General features: G+C 41.3%; 1 protein-coding gene across 1 annotated transcript in view; it reads right to left on the reverse strand.

Annotated features, from left to right (window-relative positions):
• LOC136858222 (L-asparaginase 1) overlaps positions 1 to 19,424 on the reverse strand; it is a 257,068-nt gene that overhangs the window by 189,709 nt on the left and 47,935 nt on the right. Inside the window, exon 2 of the mRNA XM_067137609.2 lies at positions 1,286 to 1,406. Within this exon, the coding sequence (XP_066993710.2) occupies positions 1,286 to 1,406 (121 nt within the window). The remainder of the gene's footprint in view (positions 1 to 1,285; positions 1,407 to 19,424) is intronic.

The following is a 19,424-nucleotide window of genomic DNA, read 5'->3' on the forward strand; positions in this document are numbered from 1 at the left end:
ACAATCAAAATGTTAACACCAGTCCACAGAACAGACAACCCAAAGGGTAAAGGAGTAAACATTGTCAATCTTAACATCTATAAATTTCTCGACAAATTTTGAGTTTTTGAAATCGTATGTGACTTGTTTTTGTCGTGCCTTTTCATGGGTACACTATTGTATGTTTCACAGGAATGAAGAAACTATGTGATACTGTCGTATATACAAGGAGAACCCAGCGGAAAGAAAACGGGTAAGTGAACATACTACAGCTCAGCCTTACGCCGTCCGCCGCACTCCTTATCGTATTGGCTCCTACGACAGTTTACCACGGTCAGAAATGTCGATTCGACCAGACTTAAAGTTAAAAAATAAAAACATTTAAATTAAAAAATGCACATACCGAGCTCGAAAACTGCAGTCGCTTAAGTGTGGCCAGTATCCAGTAAACGGGAGATAGTAGGTTCGTACCCCACTGCCGGCAGCCCTGAAGATGGTTTTCCGTGGTTTCCCATTTTCACACCAGGAAAATTCTGGGGCTGTACCTTAATTAAGGCCACAGCCGCTTCTTTCCCAATCCTAGGCCTTTCCTATCCCATCGTCGCCATAAGACCTATCTGTGTCGATAAGATATAAAGCAAATAGCAAATATATATAAATTATATAGATGCACCTCAGCAGCTTCTTTCTGCTCTCGTGTAAAGTTAGTGAAATGTCACGATAGTTTGCATGTGACGTCCAGATATATTTTTCATAATTTATAGCACCTACGTTTAAAATGGTGGTTAACTTTCAGAAATACCTCGAGTCAGCTCATGGAAAATGAAATGTTATTTAAAATATAACGAACATGACAATACAAATTATGCCTTTACCCTTTCTAAGTTTAACAACCTAGTTACAAATTAAACACAAAAGATTGGTGCGCCTAGAACAACAATTCTTTCGAAAAAATAAAGACCCGTACTTCGAAAACTAATTGCTCGATTTAAACGAAATTTTCAATTTTTCTTCAATTGAGCTGTATACTCTGTCTCACCAAATTTAGGCTAAAATTAACAAAGAAAACTAAGTAGTGCCTCTCTTTAACCATCATTGCTCTGATTATTAGAATTTTGAATTGTACGAATAATTACAGACCCTAAAACTAAACTATTATGATGGTACACTCAGTACGCAGCTACAAAGCAATCTCTCTCTCTCTCTATTTTTTTTTCTCTCTCTGCACATCAGGGCAACAGCGCCTTAAATCCATAAAATTAAGACGACCATTTCCTATACTACAAGGAAGGATTGATGTACTTACGGCAGTACCAGTGGAGTGTCTTCTCCCGAATCTCCAAATCTACGTTTCCCATAGGCCTCGTCATGTAGGACTGGGTTGCATCGAAGACAGTTAATAAGCTGGTTAGCAACTGGAGCCAGCGCTTGAACAGAAATAAAGAGTGAAAACTATAGTATGTCATGAGAAGAAACAGGATCCTGAAGTAATCGCTGGTACTAGGAACACTTTTCCAAAGAAACTGAAGACAGAACTGGCAATTAATACAGGTGCTTCAAGAATTAGCAGCCCTTGGACTTTGCTTTAGAGCCTTTAGTCATTTAGTCTGTATTTTGTGAAGTTTTAGCAGGAGTATAGTTTTGGATTTGTGTATGGGATTTGAAAAATGCCTTTTTGAAAGAAAAAAAAGCACTAGTAAGGGACAGTTGTAGAGTTTACGAGAATCTAGACGAAACCTACAGCATAGAACGGTGACGGATCCAAAGCAACATATGCAAAATATATAACGTTTCGCAACCGTCCGTAGCCCTCGCGCGAGAGCGAGATATCTGGAGAATGCACACCTATGGCAGAACCACCCTCTAGGAACACTATTACGTTAGTCTAATGTCGTGTGTTACCGTCTGGAGTACCGGGGCGGTCTTCGTAAGCCTGTATTCATATGAACAAAAGCTGTGTGCAACTTCAATATGAGGTTTGTTTTATTACTGTTACACCGACGTTACTGAATTGGCAAGTCTTCAAAGAAGCAATTGCGCTTTTGTCTTAAAATTTCATTATTTTTATTTCCTCTTCGTCTGTTCTGTTTTTGCGTTTTGTTCGAGTGAATTTCGTTCTGTATCATCTTAGATTTTGATGTAGAAAGGAACGGTTAAGAAAGATGCTTCACGATATAACTGGTTCACATTAAGGTACCTATCTCTGCTAACACATTTTGCGTTCTCTGCCACATGATATTGAAACAGTTTCAGAGAGTGCATATGTCACTTTCGAAATCCAAACGTATATCGGTATTGTAAACAGTCTATTCGACAGTTTGGTTTTAGGGCATACCGCCGGGGCTGTACACATTATAGGCGCTCCCCACCTCAGTTTCCGTTCGCTGCATCAGGAACTATGTGTAGTTACGAAACTTACGCATACTGTCCTGGAACCATTATCATTCTAAGCTAAAAGTTTCGTCGAGATGCTTGCCGATAACTCCGCAAATGTTCCTTATAAGATAGTATTGCCCTAGTTTGTGGTAGTATTTCATGTGGCTGTCATAGAAGGATACAGATGTATGGCAGACCGCCAGGCTAAGTAGCTTGGACGGTAGAGCACCGGCCTTCTGAGGCCAACTTGACAGGTTCGATCCTGGCTCGGTCCGGTGGTACTTGAATGGGCTCATATAAGTCAGCCTTGCGTCGGTAAACTCCTGCGGGACAAACTTCCGATACCCCGGCGTCTCTGAAAATCTTAAAATAGTTAGTGGGACGTAAACTAATTTATTATTATTATTATTATTATTATTATTATTATTATTATTATTATTATTATTATTATTATTATTATTATTATTATTGCTTAAACATTTGAGGACGGTTTAAGAAAAAAATATTTGTACATTTCTATCTAGCCCGGCAAATAAAACTTCGACTTGAAAAGTTCATCGATCAGCTGGCATCAACGCGCTGTTCACAACAGCTAGAGGAGATTTCGAGTAATACTCGATTTAAATCGACCTACCGAATCAGTTCTCTAGGTCGGCAATTCGACACTAAGCAAAATGAGTAAATAAGTAAAATGATTAGAAATGCTGAGTGCAGTTACCACTTTGACATGTTGACCACAAATAAAATAGCGTAATCAATGTTTCTATAAACATGCCAGCCCGAAAAGTTATAACCGAACTGTGCATAATTGCCGAAAATTGTAAGATCTTGATGTTTAGTGGACTACAAATGAGAGTACCCCTTAGCTACTCAGGGCATGTCAAATCGAAGTTATACTCCATCTGTAGGCGTAGCCATGCAGGTGACCCCTCAAAACGAAGTGAATAGCGGTGCGTGCGTGTATCATGAGGTACACAGACTACTGCGGTCATTTGAGCACGTAGTACGTCAACCAGCACATCCCATGAAACATCTTAACGAGACTGAAATCGCAAGGCCCGTCGCTTTGATCCGGGAAGGATGCACTTTTCGTTGTGTTGCTGTGGATCTCAATGTCTCTCCGTCAGTCATTCAACGCTTATGGAATCGCTACAATGAGGCAGACCAGTTCACAATGAGGGTTGGACAAGGCCGTGGACGCATGACAACCCCACAGGATAACCGATATCTGACCATCTGTGCGTCGCGGCGTCATTCAGCAACTGCCAGAGAACTGCAACAACACCTCAGGAGGGTCACTAGAGTCACGGTGTATGACCAGACAGTAAGGAACAAGTTAAGAGAAGTGTCCTTACGACCCAGACGTCCTGTTCGAGTGCCGCGTTTAACGCAGCAACATCGCACAGCTCGCCTTCTGTTTGCCCGTACCCACGTCAACTGGCAACTTCGCCAATGGAGACCTGTGTTGTTCACAGACGAGTCCAGATTTCCCCTGACACAGCGTGATGGACCGCAACGTGTATGGAGACTCTGTGGTTCGCAGTACATGCCAAATGTTGTCCAGGAAGGCGACCGATTCGGACAAGGTTCTGTGATGGTGGGGGGTGGCATCAGTATTGATGGCCGTACAGATCTTGTCATCGTCGCTGGTAATCTTACCGCTGGGGGGTACATCGAGCAGATAGAGTACTGCTACTGCCGCATACGGTTTTGGCCCTGAATTCGTATTCATGCACGACAATGCCAGGGCTCATGTTGCGCGCATCACCAGAGCTGTCTTGCGAGAACTGGACATTCAAGAGATGGAACAGCCAGCAGTGAGTCCCGACCTTAATCCCATCGAGCATGTGTGGAATAGGCTTTACAGAAGTGTTCGTGGGCGTCCTGTTCCAGCACAGACTCTTCCAAGACCTCGAACAGGCTCTCATCGAAGAATGGAACCTGATACAACAACGTGACCACCGTCGACTTATACGGAGCATGCCACATAGGTGTCAAGCTGTGATAAATGCTCGTGGAGGATACACACCATACTTGAAGCTCTCCAACTGTGATAAAAGTCCACCCTAGAGTACTGTTATCACTTTGTTTTCGCCCCTATTTAGACATTTCCGTTTGTGTTCTGAAAATGAACGCGAATCCACCGATGTTCTTTTGTATACTTCAACGGTGAAGAATAAAGGTTTAGTTGGTAATATACTTGGGTGTGAGGTATTGTTTTGTGGAGCATGGCGTACACTCAAAAACATGTTCTAATTTTTTGAACTGTGTATTATTATTATTATTATTATTATTATTATTATTATTATTGTATGGCAAACCCTCCGATGAGGGTGAGCGGTGTCTGCTGTGCACAGGAAACTGAGTGTTATTGTGGTGGAGTACAATATTTTGTCTTATGTGTTACAGGAATGTTGGGGACGGTAAAAACATCCAGACCCCGAGCGAAGGGAGTTAACCGTTCACGATGAAAATCCCACGACCTAGCCGAGTTTCTGAGACCCGAAGGACAAGCCAATGACCACTCACCAACGTTTGTGATAGTACAAATGTATTTAACTTTTATTTTATTTTATTTTATTTTATTTTATTTTATTTTATTTTATTTTATTTTATTTTATTTTATTAGTAGGACTACCAGGAATCCCATGCACTTTTGTATGTGCATGAAAATATATTTTTTTACATATTGTTTTGAAAAACCAAATCAACACACGGTATTAGTTCACTTGCTTTCTTACAAAACAAAGAAATATTATTAATACGTAAATTACTTATCGTTCTGATGCTTTTTTCAATACAATAAGTACAAAATAAATGAGCAAGAATGAAATAACGTGACATTTCCTTCAAATAGTAATAATAATAATAATAATAATAATAATAATAATAATAATAATAATAATAATAATAATAATAATGTCACTGATGTCGTAAGATGCGCTTGATAAGAGTGGTATTATCCGTGGAGACACAAATTAAGAGCGGGAGATGGCAACCACTGGATCGTTTTTTAAGTCTGGCATTAGTAATCAGGTCAGATGTCTGACGTCAGTACATGGCTTCTCCCTGAACGCCACGGTCGGATCCTAATCGTCTTCCACGTAGACCAGAGGTGCTCAGTTGGGGCGGCCGATGAGGCTAGCCCAATGCGGCCGGGCTGGCCTGACGCAAATTCGGGCAGCTTACGTAGCAAGCATACGTCACAGTGAAGCAACAAAGCTAACACACTTTGCTGGAAAGTCAAGCAGTGATGTTCGATTGTAAATACGAAGCTCTCCTCCACTACAGAGCAAAAGACTGATTGGGGTGCAGTATTTAAAAGAAAAGCGCTATAACCGCAAAAAAATCGACCTTTTCAAGATATTCCAGCCGTTCATCTGGCTAATACTCCATGAACATTAATTTCACTCATACCATCTTCAGCTACACCAAGAACTCCATGGGCGGGATTTCGAAGCTCGAATGGTATTCTGTCGGTGGCTATTAGGCAGGCTGGACAATGATGCAGCATTCGTATCGCATATCTTGTTCTCAGACGAATCGCGCTTCCACAATAATGGGAAAGTGAATCGCCACAACATACACTATTGACAATATTCTCACTGGGTGCGACAGGCGGCCCATCAAGTACGATGGAGAGTGAATGTTTGGTGTGGAGTCATAGGGGATCGCCTAATTGGACCTTATTTTTTTAAGGGCCATTGGACGGGCCCACGCTACCTGCACTTTCTGCGTCGGGAACTACCATTGCTGCTGGAGGATGTGCCCTTGCACAATCGTTTGACGATCTGGTTGCAACAGGATGGAGCACCACCACATTCGACTTTGCCCGTTCGTAACCATTTGAACGAGGAACTGCCAGGAAAATGGATAGAACGAGAAGGCCCTGTTTCCTGGCCCGCTAGATCACCGGATTTAACGCCGTTAGACTTCTTTTTTTTTATTTATTTGGCTTTAGATCAGTTACAGACCAAACAGCCACCTGGATATTACAGTACGCTGGTTTGAACTTTACAATTCATTACAAGTAATTGTCACAGTGTGAAATATATACATTTACATATAAAAGACATAGACGTTGCACATCATTACATTGAAATCACATAATTTCACAAAAAATCAATCAAATTTGTAGACAAGTTGTTGTTAAATAGTTCCCAATAATAGTATACACTTTTCTGTTTTTGGTCGCCAGTAGTGTATTTACACAGGTTGGTAACTGTTGCTTAGCGTGAAGCAGAGCTGTAAGAAACACATTTTGTTGGTGGTGGTAATGAGCACATGCAAAAAAGAGATGGTTTAGGTCCTGAATCGACTGACCATCACAGGAACAGTATGGTGTGTCCACTACGTTGATGCGATAAAGGTGACTTCTAAAACTTCCGTGGTTGAAGCGCATTCGGGTGATAGTCGAGATGAATCGTCGTTGAGTGTTCCATTGTGCAAACCAAGGACGTCGCGGGGGATTCTGTTCAATCGTTGAGTAAAATTTACCTTTGTGGCTCTTTGTTTCTTCCCACTTCTGTGACCACTGACTATAGGCTCGTTGGAACATAATCACTGTATAATCCATGAAGTTGCTGGGAGTATTCAGGACCTGTCCACTGACACATGCTTTCTTCGCTAAGTCATCTACATATTCATTATGTGGTATCCCGATGTGGGCTGGTACCCATACGAAGTTTACCCTTGAACCGCGTCTTTGGAGTTCATATGCTTTTTGAATAATACTGATATGGTAGATATTGGGTTTCTGGAGTATAAGCGGTGTAGATAGTGTGGAAAGGACGCTCAATGAATCTGTAAGGATAGTGATACCCTTACGGTAGAATCGTCTGGCATATTTGAGCACTTCTATAATGGCAATAGCTTCTGCTGCATAGATAGAAATACGTTCTGGCAAACGATAACCTTGAGCTTCATGTTGATCAGGACAATAGAATGCACATCCTACGCCACTTATTGGTATTTTTGAGCCATCAGTATAAATTTTAACAGACGAAGGATACCGGAGAGTCAAATCCTCTTGACATAACTGCGCCAATCTGTGATCCTTTTGTAGATATGTTAGTGATCTGTCCACTTCCATAGGGCATATGCAGTGTTCAAATGGAATATCATATACGTCTGCCACACTCTTCTGACAGTTTTGGGTCAGTAGTGAATCTATATATGTGACACTTTGCAGCAGGAGATATCTTTGATTCAAAGAAAGCCGGTCTTGATCGTCTGCTAAATGTTGTAATCTGCGAAGAGGTATTAGAACTGTTGAATTTTTAGTGTGAGTTTGCTTTAGTATGAACTTATCTGAAAGAAACTGTGCACGGATAGTCAAGGGCATCTCTGCGGCTTCCAAGAGTAGAGCATTAGTTGGTGTGGTTTTCATAGCTCCAAGGCAAATGCGAATGCACTGAAATTGAATACTATCTAGTTTATTTAGTAGGCGTTTATTGCCACTGTAATAAAACATGCTTCCATATTCCATCTTCGATCGGATCAGCTTGCGATATAGCACTAAGAGTACAGATGGGTGTGCTCCCCACCAAGTTCGAGTTAATGTGCGTAGGATATTGATCCTTTGTTCCAATTTTGGAATAATATGTTGCATATGAGCAGTCCACGTGAGACGGGAATCATACACAAGTCCGAGGAATTTGGTTTGTGGTTGAACTAAGATGCTATGTGATCCCAGGATGAAGTTGTAAATTGGTGGTTCAATTCTTCTTTTTGTGAATATTACTGCCGAGGATTTACTTGCAGAGAGGTCTAACCCATGTTGATGTAACCACTGATTTACATGCTGCATAGCATCTGCAAGACGACACTTGGCAGCAGGTACTGTCGTCGCTGAGGTAAACATACATACGTCATCAGCATACTGAAGAAGGCTAACTCTAGGAGGCAGAACATTTTCCAAATCTCGGGCATAAATGGTATACAGTAGGGGACTAAGTACTGCACCTTGAGGTAGTCCTTGGGTCGATCGTCGTGGCCCGAGAAGTCTATGGTTATAACGAAAATAAAGCCATCTAACATGTATAAATTGATATATACCAGACACAAAAGTTAGAGGCAATCCAAGAGCAATCAGTTTGTCCATCACTATTGGTATTCGTACATTGTCATATGCAGCGGATATGTCCAAAAAGAGACCACAAAGGTAGTGTTTATTTAGAAAAGCTGTATGAATCGCTGCGGTTAATATGGCGTGGTTATACGTGCCACGACCCTTGCGGAATCCATTTTGTGTAGAAGGTAGCAGAGATTGTGATTCTAGCCACCAATCCAAGCGATTTTTAATCATTCTTTCCACCGTTTTACCAACGCAGGAAGAAAGAACAATAGCTCGATATCCTGCTGGATCTCCTGGCTCTTTTCCTGGCTTGAGGATGGGAACTACAATTTGTGTCTTCCATGACACAGGTATGCATTTTTGAAACCAAAGTTCATTGACAATTCGGAGAAAAAGCTGCAATGTTTCGTCAGGAAGGTGTTGTAACATGGGGTATCGGATTTCATCGATGCCCGGAGCTGTATTGGCGGAGTTCTTAATGGCCACACGGAGCTCGTTGATTGTAAATGGCGAACAGAGAAAGTGTTCGGAGTGCTCTTCATTAAATGTACACGGTGGATAACTAGGTGATGGTGGCGTAATTCTATCAGCAAAATCCTCTAACCAAGAGGTATCAGGTGACGAATCCTGAGTACTATAATTTCTGTTGCGCAAATGGCGTATGCGATGCCAGATATCTGCTATTGGGGTTTCCTTATTCAATGTGGAGCAGTATTTTTGCCAACTATGTTTCTTGGTTTGCTTGAGAAATCGCTTGGTTCGAGCAGAAATCTTCTGATATTGTAGGTATGTTTCTTGGGTAGGGTGTGTTCGGAATTCCCGGAGAGTCGTCCGCCGGAGAGCAATGGCACGGGAACAATCAGCGTTCCACCATACTGTTGGAGTGTTTTTCTGACCAGGAGGTTTTCTCAGGGGGATAGATATATGAGCAACACGTTCCATCATCTCGACAAATGTATTATTGTCCATGGCGGATGTTTGGGTCCGGAAACAGCGTGTTTCCTCAAGTATTTTAGCCGTAAAAAGCGTCCAGTCTGCACCATGCACATTCCACTTGCTTGATGGATATGGTGAGGGGTTACTTGTAGGAGAAATATCAATGTTTATAAGTATTGGATAGTGATTTGAACCAAGCGAGTCTTTAAGTGCATTCCAGTGTGTGATTGTGGCAATGGCGGGAGAGCACATTGTTATATCAACTGCCGATGGACGGTGATATAAGGACGGAACTAGTGTTGGTGAGCCGTCATTCAATATAGATAGATTGAAAGTGTCGACTGTCTCTAAAATATTGCAACCCTGTCGGTCGGTGAAGGCACACCCCCAGGTAGTACTGTGGGCGTTGAGGTCTCCGCATATAAGGTACGGTGGTGCCAAAGCAGATAAAATTTGATTCCAAACTGCCGGTGTTATAATTCTGCCTGGTTTACAATATATTGAAAGACATATGAACTCAAGTGCAGGTAAATGGATACGTGCTGCAACGAGTTGTATACCAGGATCTACCCCCACTGTGACAGGCAGTACCTTAAAAGGAACTGCGTTATGTATGAAAAGTGCTGTGCCTCCTTTGCCATCGAACCGATCGTCTCGTAGAATATTATAATTTCGAAATCTTATAAGTTTTGATGCGTTGAACCACGTCTCGGAAATCGCTGCCACCTTGATATCTCTGCAACCAAGTTCGTGCTCTAAACTTTTCTTATTAGCAATGGCAGATCTAGCATTCCACTGCATGACCTTAAAACCCATTGAATTTATTTATTAAACTAGATATTAAATCCCGAATGACAAGGGGATTTTCTATGGGTGTTGTCTGAGACGAGGTGATTATATGCATGATAAGTTTGACTAATTCTTCTATAATGAAGTTATTTCGATTGATGGAATGATCAGGAATGTTATGTGGTCGAGGAGGATATGGGTTTTGTCTAATAGGTGTAATTGGTAATTGTTGAGGAGCAAACACTCGTTGGTGTGGGGGAGGGTAAGTTGGGGAGGGAGGGGGAGCTTCTTGGCGGCGAGTAGGACGTTGAGTGGAGAGGGAGGGAAGTTGTCGTTGCATAGGCGCGGCATGATGCGGTGAGAGTAGCCCTTGTTCCTGTTGTCCTTGATATTGTGGATGGGATAACTGTTGTGATGATTGCATTGATGGCAATGCTGTATGATACTGAGTGTTTATTATAGATGAATTTTGTAGTGGTTGTATTGGTAGAGGAGGAAATTCTTCGCGGCTACTGTATTGTGGTACAGTAGCAACCACCTGAGCGTATCCCTGACTTTGCTGCTCTGTTGATGTATGCATAGGAGGTGTGTTATAAGCAGTTGCCCTTTTCATGTCCCGCTGTCTGACGTACACCGGACAGTTCTTATCTGAAGCAAAATGTTGACCTTGACAGAGTGCACACCGAACTTCCGTGGTATTGTCACAGTTTTCTGTTAAGTGTGGACCCGCACATCTATTACAGCGTGCTACTCTTGACTTACATTGTACTTGCCTGTGGCCCAGGCGTAAACATATTTCACACTGCACTACCGGAGCAACATACGGTTCCACAGCACAGCGAGTTCCCAATATAGCTATATGAGTGGGGAGGGACTGCGATCGAAAAGTTACGAGACACACTGGAATTGCTATAACTTTATCTGGGTTCGTAGGTGATCTTTTGGTATATCTCTTAATACGCACAGCTGGATATGGAGAGTCAATTTCTTCTAAAATTTCCTGCTCGCTTAACGTGGTGTCGACATTTCTGATTATACCCTGTTTATGGATAAGAAAGTTGGGAATGTAAGCTTCTAAATTCCGTTGTTTAAAAACATCACATTGTACAATTAAATTAGCAGATCCTGCCGTGCGAGCTACAATTTTTAAACGATTTTTTCCAATAGGGCGTATGTCAACCACTTCCTTTTTAAAGGCATTGTTATGTTGAAAAAGCAGTTTACCTATCGACATAGGATGTAGATGACCAACTTTACTGTCCAAACTTTCTACGAAAATACAGTACGGGCCTATGTCTGTGCGACTATATCTATTGTCTTTACTTTGATAGGTAGGCGCTGTCTTAGCAGAACTAAGCTTATTTGAACTTGAGTTAGTATTTACTGGCACGTCTTGAACGGAGGATTTACTAGATGTTGAAGTACTGGCGTCTGACATATCCATGTCTATCAACTTTTCGACTTCGTTTATGGTTCCATTTGACTGTCCTACCATTTGTCCGCAAAACCGTTTAGCTGGTTGATTAGGTACATCTACACTATTATCTAGTAGGTCATTATCGTGATGAGGAGTACATAGATTATTACCTGCAGGTGCGATGCTCTCTTGTAGTGAGGGGGTATGAGGGCCCGTGTTCTGAGCGGCGTTATGTTTCTGGTGCTGGTCCTGCTGCTGCTGTTGATGTTGGTGTGGCTGATGAGAATAGCTTGCTAACTGTTGATCATAACTGGCAGGTGCTGGTTGAAATTGTGATGTTCCGTTCAATAGAGTAGGCCAATGGTTCACTGAGTCTAATTGAGGTAGCGAGTCGTGCATATAACAAGTCTCTAATGCCAACTTAATGGACTGCCCCGTATCTAGGGGGTCAGCCATTGTATAGTATTAACTAACTGATATACTAAACTTGTCCACAATTCACTGTATTAAACGGTAAACTATGATGAGTTCACTAATGAAATGTTTATGTCTGAAGATGGTTTCACTGCCGCACTGACAAGTCTCACTAGCTATAGCGGAGTCGAGCTATGTTACAACCTGCCTGTCCGGCTGCTCGCCACGAACTGAGACTTCTTCTTGTGGAGACATAAGAACGTCGTTTACACTCAAGCGCCGGGAAACCCCGACCAGCTCCGGCAACTCATCACGAACGCCTGCCGAGCAATTACACCGGGAATGCTTCAGCGCGCAAGACGATCTATTGAACACCGGGTCCGAATGTGCATTATCAAAAACGGTCATCACATCGAGCATTTGCTGAAATAAAACATTGTCAAGGCAGTTGTGTTCCTATTATTTCCGGTCTGTATGTGTCCAGCCTGCTAACTAATCGGCCCTTTTTAGGGCCACAAACACATTAATTCACACACAATTTGCATGAAAGCCGGTATTGAACTTACATTGCGTGCGGTACGTATTAAAGAAATATTTCAAACATTTGTAATCTTCGCCCCGAACTCGAACCTCCTATCTGACATGCAAGCCCGCTCCGCCACGTCTTTAACCAACTACACTAAGGTTCCGCACGGCACCCTGGACAGCTTATAGCAAGTATTAGGTTTACTGAGGTCACAATATCAATTTAGTGTTTCGCCGGTGTGTCAGGTTCATATGATCTAGAAGGCACATGCATATCTTCCAGTGTTTAATAATATTACGGCGTCCTATCATGGTGAGGTAGTAAATACCAAGATTTCCGGTTGTGTTGTCTGAGCATACCAGCAGGGCAGATGTTTTCAGGACGGAATTAATATTGTGAGTTGCATAAAACTACATTGGAAGGGGCGGCTGAATCACGCTGTATAGAGTAGTAGTAGTAGTAGTAGTAGTAGTAGTAGTAGTAGTAGTACAGTGAAGATTCACTGTATCTAATTTCAATATTATATCTATACCTACGAGTGTAGATAAAGGTAGAAGTACTACTCTCCGAGTATAGCTATGAAATGCGTCAAAATGAGACTAGTTCTCAAGGTGATATACTGTACATGCAAGTAATACCCTATTTGGAACCAATAACAGCATGCTCACTTCAAGGCAGACCGTTGTTGATAGAGACAGGTTTCTGTGAAATGTTAAGTAAAAGTTGCGGAATGTGCCTCAGGCCGAAGGCTCTCCTCTATTGCTTCTAGACTGTGACCTTTTATATTAAATTATCAGTACTACAAGAAAACAACGTTATGTGCCTGTGAAGCACAGAAACGTGACAGTAATCGCAGGAAAGAATGCCTGATATGTAGGACTAAACAATAAAATTTCACCGTTTGCCACATCAAGCCGAGAAAAGCAGTTCATGAACTTCTCGTCCCTCCCTTATGAACAGTGGCGGCTGCTCACCATTAAAATGGAAGGTTAACAGAGATTATACTTTAAAGAAAAATACATCAACGACCACCTCCTCAAGAGAACGACAAGGTGCGTCTTCGATGCTTTAGAATTATAAACACCTACCAGGATCCTTCCCTACCCCACTTGAACCGGCAGCCGCTGCTTATAATAATAATAATAATAATAATAATAATAATAATAATAATAATAATAATAATAATAATAATAATGTTGCTGTTGTTTGGTCATCAGTCCATAGACTGGTTTGATTCATACCTCCATGCCACCCTATCCTGTGCTAAATTTTTCATTTCTGCGTAACATCCTACATCGATTCTGACCAGCTCCTCATATTCATACCTTGGTCTACCCCTAGCATTTTTATCCCCTACACTTCCCTCAAAAACCAACTGAACGAGTCCTGAGTATTTTAAGATGTGTCCTATCATTCTCTCTTCTCCTGGTCACATTTCGCCAAATCTTTCTCCTCTCATCAGTTCGATTCAGTAACACTTCCTTTGCGATTCGGTCTACCCATCTTACAGTCAGCATTCTTTCTAAACACCACATTTCTCTTTCTTTCTGAGCTAGTTATCGTCCATACAATGCCACGCTCCAGACAAAAGTCTAAAAAATCTTTCTAATTCTTAAATGTGTTCAACATTTCTTTTATTTCCTTTCATGTGCTAGTCTGCATTTTATTTTCTCCATACTTCTGCCATCGTTAGTTATTTTACTACCCAAGTAACAATATTCATCTAATTTCTTTAAGAGTTCATTTCCTAATCTAATAATTCCTGCCATCACCCGACTTCGTTTTGAACTTAAATATTTTCATTTGGACTCCTCCTCCAAGAATGTGTCTAACATTCAGCAATTTCTCCAGATTTTCTGCAGACTCAAAATAACAGTATTATTGGCAAATCTCAAATCCTCTTCTTGGATTGTGATTCCCTTACCAAATTCCTCTTTGATTTCCTTAATCGCCTGTTCTATATAATCGGTAAAACGGGGAGGGGACAAAGTGCATCCTTGCTGCACTCCTTTATGTGTTGCTGCTTATTTTTCAAACCCCTCGATTCTTATCACTGCAGACTGATTTTTATACAGATTATAGATAACTCTTATTTCGCGGTATTCGATCCCGATCGCCTTCAGAATCTCAAATAACTTGGTCCAATCAACATTATCGAATGTTGTTCTAGATCTACGAATGCCATGTACATAGGCCTATCCCTCTTAATTCGATCCTCTAAGATCAGACGTAAAGTCAGGATTGCTTCACGTATTTCAACATTTCTTCTGAAGCCAAACTGATCTTCTCCCTACTCAGCTTCAGTCTTTCCATTCTTCTGTAAATAATACGTCTTAAAATGTTGCAGGCGTGAGATACTAAATTAACGGTGCGGTAGTTGTCACACTTGTCAGCACCTGCTATCTTGTAAATAGGTATAACATTATATCTAAAATCGCGTGGCACCTTTGTATCATACATCTTACACACTAAATGGAATAACCTCGCCATGCTGGTTTCTCCTAAAGCAGTCAGTAATTCTGAAGGTATTTCATCAATGCTGGGTGCCTCGTTCCTATTTAGGTCTCTCAAAGCTCTATCGAATTCTGACCTCAAAATACGGTCTCACATTTCATCAGCATCAACAGCCTCTTCTTGTTCCAGAACCTTATAATGTACTTCTTTCCCATTATACAATTGTTTAATATGTTCCTGCCATATTTCTGCCTTGTCTTTTCTCCATAGAAGTGGTTTTCCATCTAAACTCTTAATATTTATACACCTAGTTTTCCTTTCTCCAAAGGTTTCCTTGATTTTCCTGTATGCAGCCTCTACCTTTCCCATAACCATAACCCTTCAACTTTCTTGCACTTTTCTTTCCGTCATTTTTCCTTAGCATTCTTGTACGTTCACCGTTCTTCAGTCAAGTCTAGTATCTCTTGAGTTATCTATTTATTCTTACTTGATCTCTCTTTCTACCTAATCTTTCTTCAGCACCCTTACTGATCTCATTCTTCACGACTGCCCATTTTGCATCTATTACGGTTTCCTTCAGCCATTTTACTTAGTCCTTGTATAACATGTTCCCTGAAACAATCCTTCGCACTCTTTTCTTTCAACCTATCTAGATCCTGTCTCCTTTTCTTCCTCCCTTCCTTCCTTCGCGTTTTCGACTTCATATGGCTTTTCAAAACGAACAAGTTGTGGTCAGTGTCAACGCCTGCTTCTGGGAAAGTCTTGCAATCCAACACCGGGTTTATGAATCTCTGCCTAGTCATAATTAAGCCTATTTAATAAAAAAGGAAGCATCTTTAATGCAAAAAGATGTTAAAACTGCAGAACGGTACTATCAACCGTTCGAATTGTATCTTCAGAATATCTTTCTATAATTTACAAATATTAATTAGACACGTTTTCAATTGACATTTTAACTAAATTTTAACAAAATTATGCAATTAATATTACTAGCCGTTTAGAAATTTTCCACCGGGCGAGTTGGCCATGCGGTTAAAGGCGCGCAGCTGTGAGCTTGTATCCGGGAGATAGTGGGTTCGAACTCCACTGTCGGCAGCTCTGAAGATGGTTTTCCGTGGTTTCCCACTTTCACACCAGGCAAATGCTGGGGATATACCTTAATTAAGGCCACGACCGCTTCCTTCCCATTCCTAGACCTTTCCTATCCCATCGTCGCGATAAGACCTATCTGTGTCGGTGCGACGTAAATCGAATAGCAAAAAAAAAAAAAAAACCAACAATGTTTTAAATATACCAGCACTGACATCAATGCTGACAGTCCTAAGTAGGAAGTAAAAGTATTGTTGGTTAATGGGGCCGAATTAGTTAAGAGGTTGGAGCCGAATTAGGTGTATCAGCAAATGTTAAGGCCGAATTAGTATGCCGCGCAATGTTTTCGTCCTCCAGAAGCAGGTTTAAAGTTGGGAAAGAAGCCACCTTATTTTCTTCTAGTTTCCTTTTCCACATCTTCATATTTCCTTTGAATGCTGTGATCACACTGGTAATATTTCAATTTTCTTGCGGGAAGCTACGGCAACACAAGTTCCTATCGTTAGAGCCCTGCGCGGATATACAAAATAGTATCCGCATCCACGAATGGTTATCCGCGGATACTGTAAATATTTAACTACAGTATATTACACCCAACGTATTGAAACTGATAGATCTGTTAACATAATACAATAGGCCTGACACCTGGCACTAGAACCCCTACAGTCACAGGTTTATGAGAGTTTTTCTCTTGCGACAACTACCGACGTATTGACCTTTGTTCCTTCCTTCCATTGATTGCGGGCAGGAGCCACGTAGGCTTAGGTCATATTTACGGCTTTATGGTCTCAAGGCTCTTTATACATCACCATTCTCCCATACCACTATCAAGGGTAGCCAAATCGCAAGCAAAAATAGGAGTATACCTGTGTGAAAATCAATAAACGTCATTATTTAGAAATTACAGTATCAGCAAAATTATCCGCACGGGCATACAGTTTATATCCGCCAAGACACTAACTTCGCGGATAACCGCATCCGTGCAGGGCTCTGCCTATCGTTATAGGTCCTGTTCCAGACTATGGCGGCAGAAGGAAACTAAATCAGATCGTCAATGAACTAAAAACAAAGTCTTCTTTTAACTCTTAAAAACCTTATTAATTTATGAAGATTATCAACACACATCATTTTATGTAGTAGGTCCACTTGATCACAAGCCTTCTTCATTACTTCTTCTCATAACATTCTTCGGCACTCGCTTCAAATTCGAATCTGACAGTTCTTTTGAGGTCTATTGACACTGTCACCTTATCTGTCTTACTTTCTACCAGTGATGATATTCACATGTCCGGATGCTGTTGACTGGTTGCGTATAGCTCAGTTCGTTAGATTCTCCCCGTGACTGCCAAACAGGGTGCAAGTTCGCAGATGGCACCCAATTATGGATACGACAAAATGTAATCAAATCAGATACGCATTTATAAGAATGAATGATACATTTTGCAAAAAAGAAATATGCAGGTATAAACTCGCGTAACATTACGTGTATTCATATCAGAGCCAACGCCTTGATCTAGACGAGCAGTCTCGCTATCGCTGGGCTTTTCGTACCGTGGGCACACACATTATATCATTGGATGGGTGGGCGATCAGTGTGTGCACTTCAGCCATAGAAACATTGCGGTTATGAAACAGGCAACGAAGATCAATACCGACTGAAAATCTGGCAGTCAGTCTCGACACCCGAGTTCGAAATGGACGCAGAAACTAATGAAGAAAGGCCTCGCCGAATCTGACTGGGGAGTACAAAATGACAATATTCTTTTGTGCAAACAGAAGACCGTGTAAAATAGCTAAAGTGGGCAGTCTGTTATATCGGAAAGGTAAACTGCAGAACACTACTACAAAACGGTGCATGCTCATTCGCATGAGACTGTTGTAGGGGATGATCAAATTAAAATGGTTGAAGATAAGTTTTAAATACTACTTTCAGGAACATAATTAACACAAAGTTACATAGCACTACAGCACTGTGCAAAATTAAGCATAAAACTTGCTGAATTATACATTACGTTTCATTGAATGAATAACAGGAACTTTACTCTTTTTAGTGAAAATTCTGTCATTCTCATTCAAGAAATTGTAAATCGTAGCTTGCATGCTTAAACCACGTATCTCCATACATTGTAACATGCCAGTTTTCTTTGAATGTGTAAATATAGGAAAATAAAACCATGTCTGTTAATATCGAGCACAAAATAAATGAAATACGAATGTTAAAAAGTATATCTACTTGTTCTTGTGATTATAGTATCTCCTTTTTATACCGTACTTCAATTAACATTTCGTTTAAAATGGTGCGAGGAAAGCTTCGTAGTCACAACCTGAAGTCACTGTTCCTGTGCCGTGGCGAGTGTGTTTGGTCTCTCACCTGACTGAAGAACGCTTGGAACGGAAGCTACCCGTATTTCAGTCAAGTCAGCTCGGCCACACTGGGCTGTTCTCAACGGGCGCGCAGATGCGCAACTTTGGTCTAGAGGTTAGAATAGTAGTTCCTTGCCAGGCTGAAATGGGTGCACGTCCAAGCTCTGTCATCAGTCTGAGGTTGGTTTAAGAGTCTAAGGCGTGATATCACCTCCCGGAAAGCAACCAGCCCACTTTTGGTTATCCTGAAGTCGTTCTACTAGATTTACCGAGTATATCTCCAAGTACTGTCAGCCTCGTGGTGTACGGTTAGTGAGACTACTTTTTACCTGGAAGTTAGATTTCCAACCAGTCTAAGGATTTTAATTCTGGACTAAGACTGGAACGGGGTTCACTCAGCCTCGTAAGACCAACTAAGGAGCTGTTGATACGAGAGGTAGTGATTTCTGTCAAAAACGACACACGTAATTTGAGGAATATTTAATAAGGTAGAATAATCTCATATGTAGAGCCTCCGTGGCTCCGACGGCAGCGCGTCGGCCTCTCACCGCTAGATATCGTGGTTCAATTCCCGGTCACTCCATGTGAGATTTGTGCTGGACAAAGCGGAGGCGGGACAGGTTTTTCTCCGGGTACTCGGATTTTCCCTGTCATCTTTCATTCCAGCAACACACTCCATTATCATTTCATAGCATTTATCACTCAATAAATCACCTTGGGAGTGGCGACCCCATTGTAATAACGGCCTATATATGTTTCATTCATTACATCTCTGACCCGGTCAATGACTGGAAAACGGGTTGTAGGTTTTCATTTTCAATCTCATATGTAATTTGAGAAAAAATCCTTCAAAGGTTCATTGTAATTTGAGTAGCTAACACGAAAGATTTCATAACAGATTTTGGAACATTTTACACGACATATGAAATTCCTTCCCACTTTTCCCCAGACTTAGGACTGGCATATTGGTGTGATTAAAAATGTTAGGCCTTATATCTGTTTCT

Source organism: Anabrus simplex, chromosome 1 (genome assembly GCF_040414725.1).
Source record: "Anabrus simplex isolate iqAnaSimp1 chromosome 1, ASM4041472v1, whole genome shotgun sequence".
In the NCBI taxonomy this organism is placed as follows: Eukaryota; Metazoa; Arthropoda; class Insecta; order Orthoptera; family Tettigoniidae; genus Anabrus; species Anabrus simplex.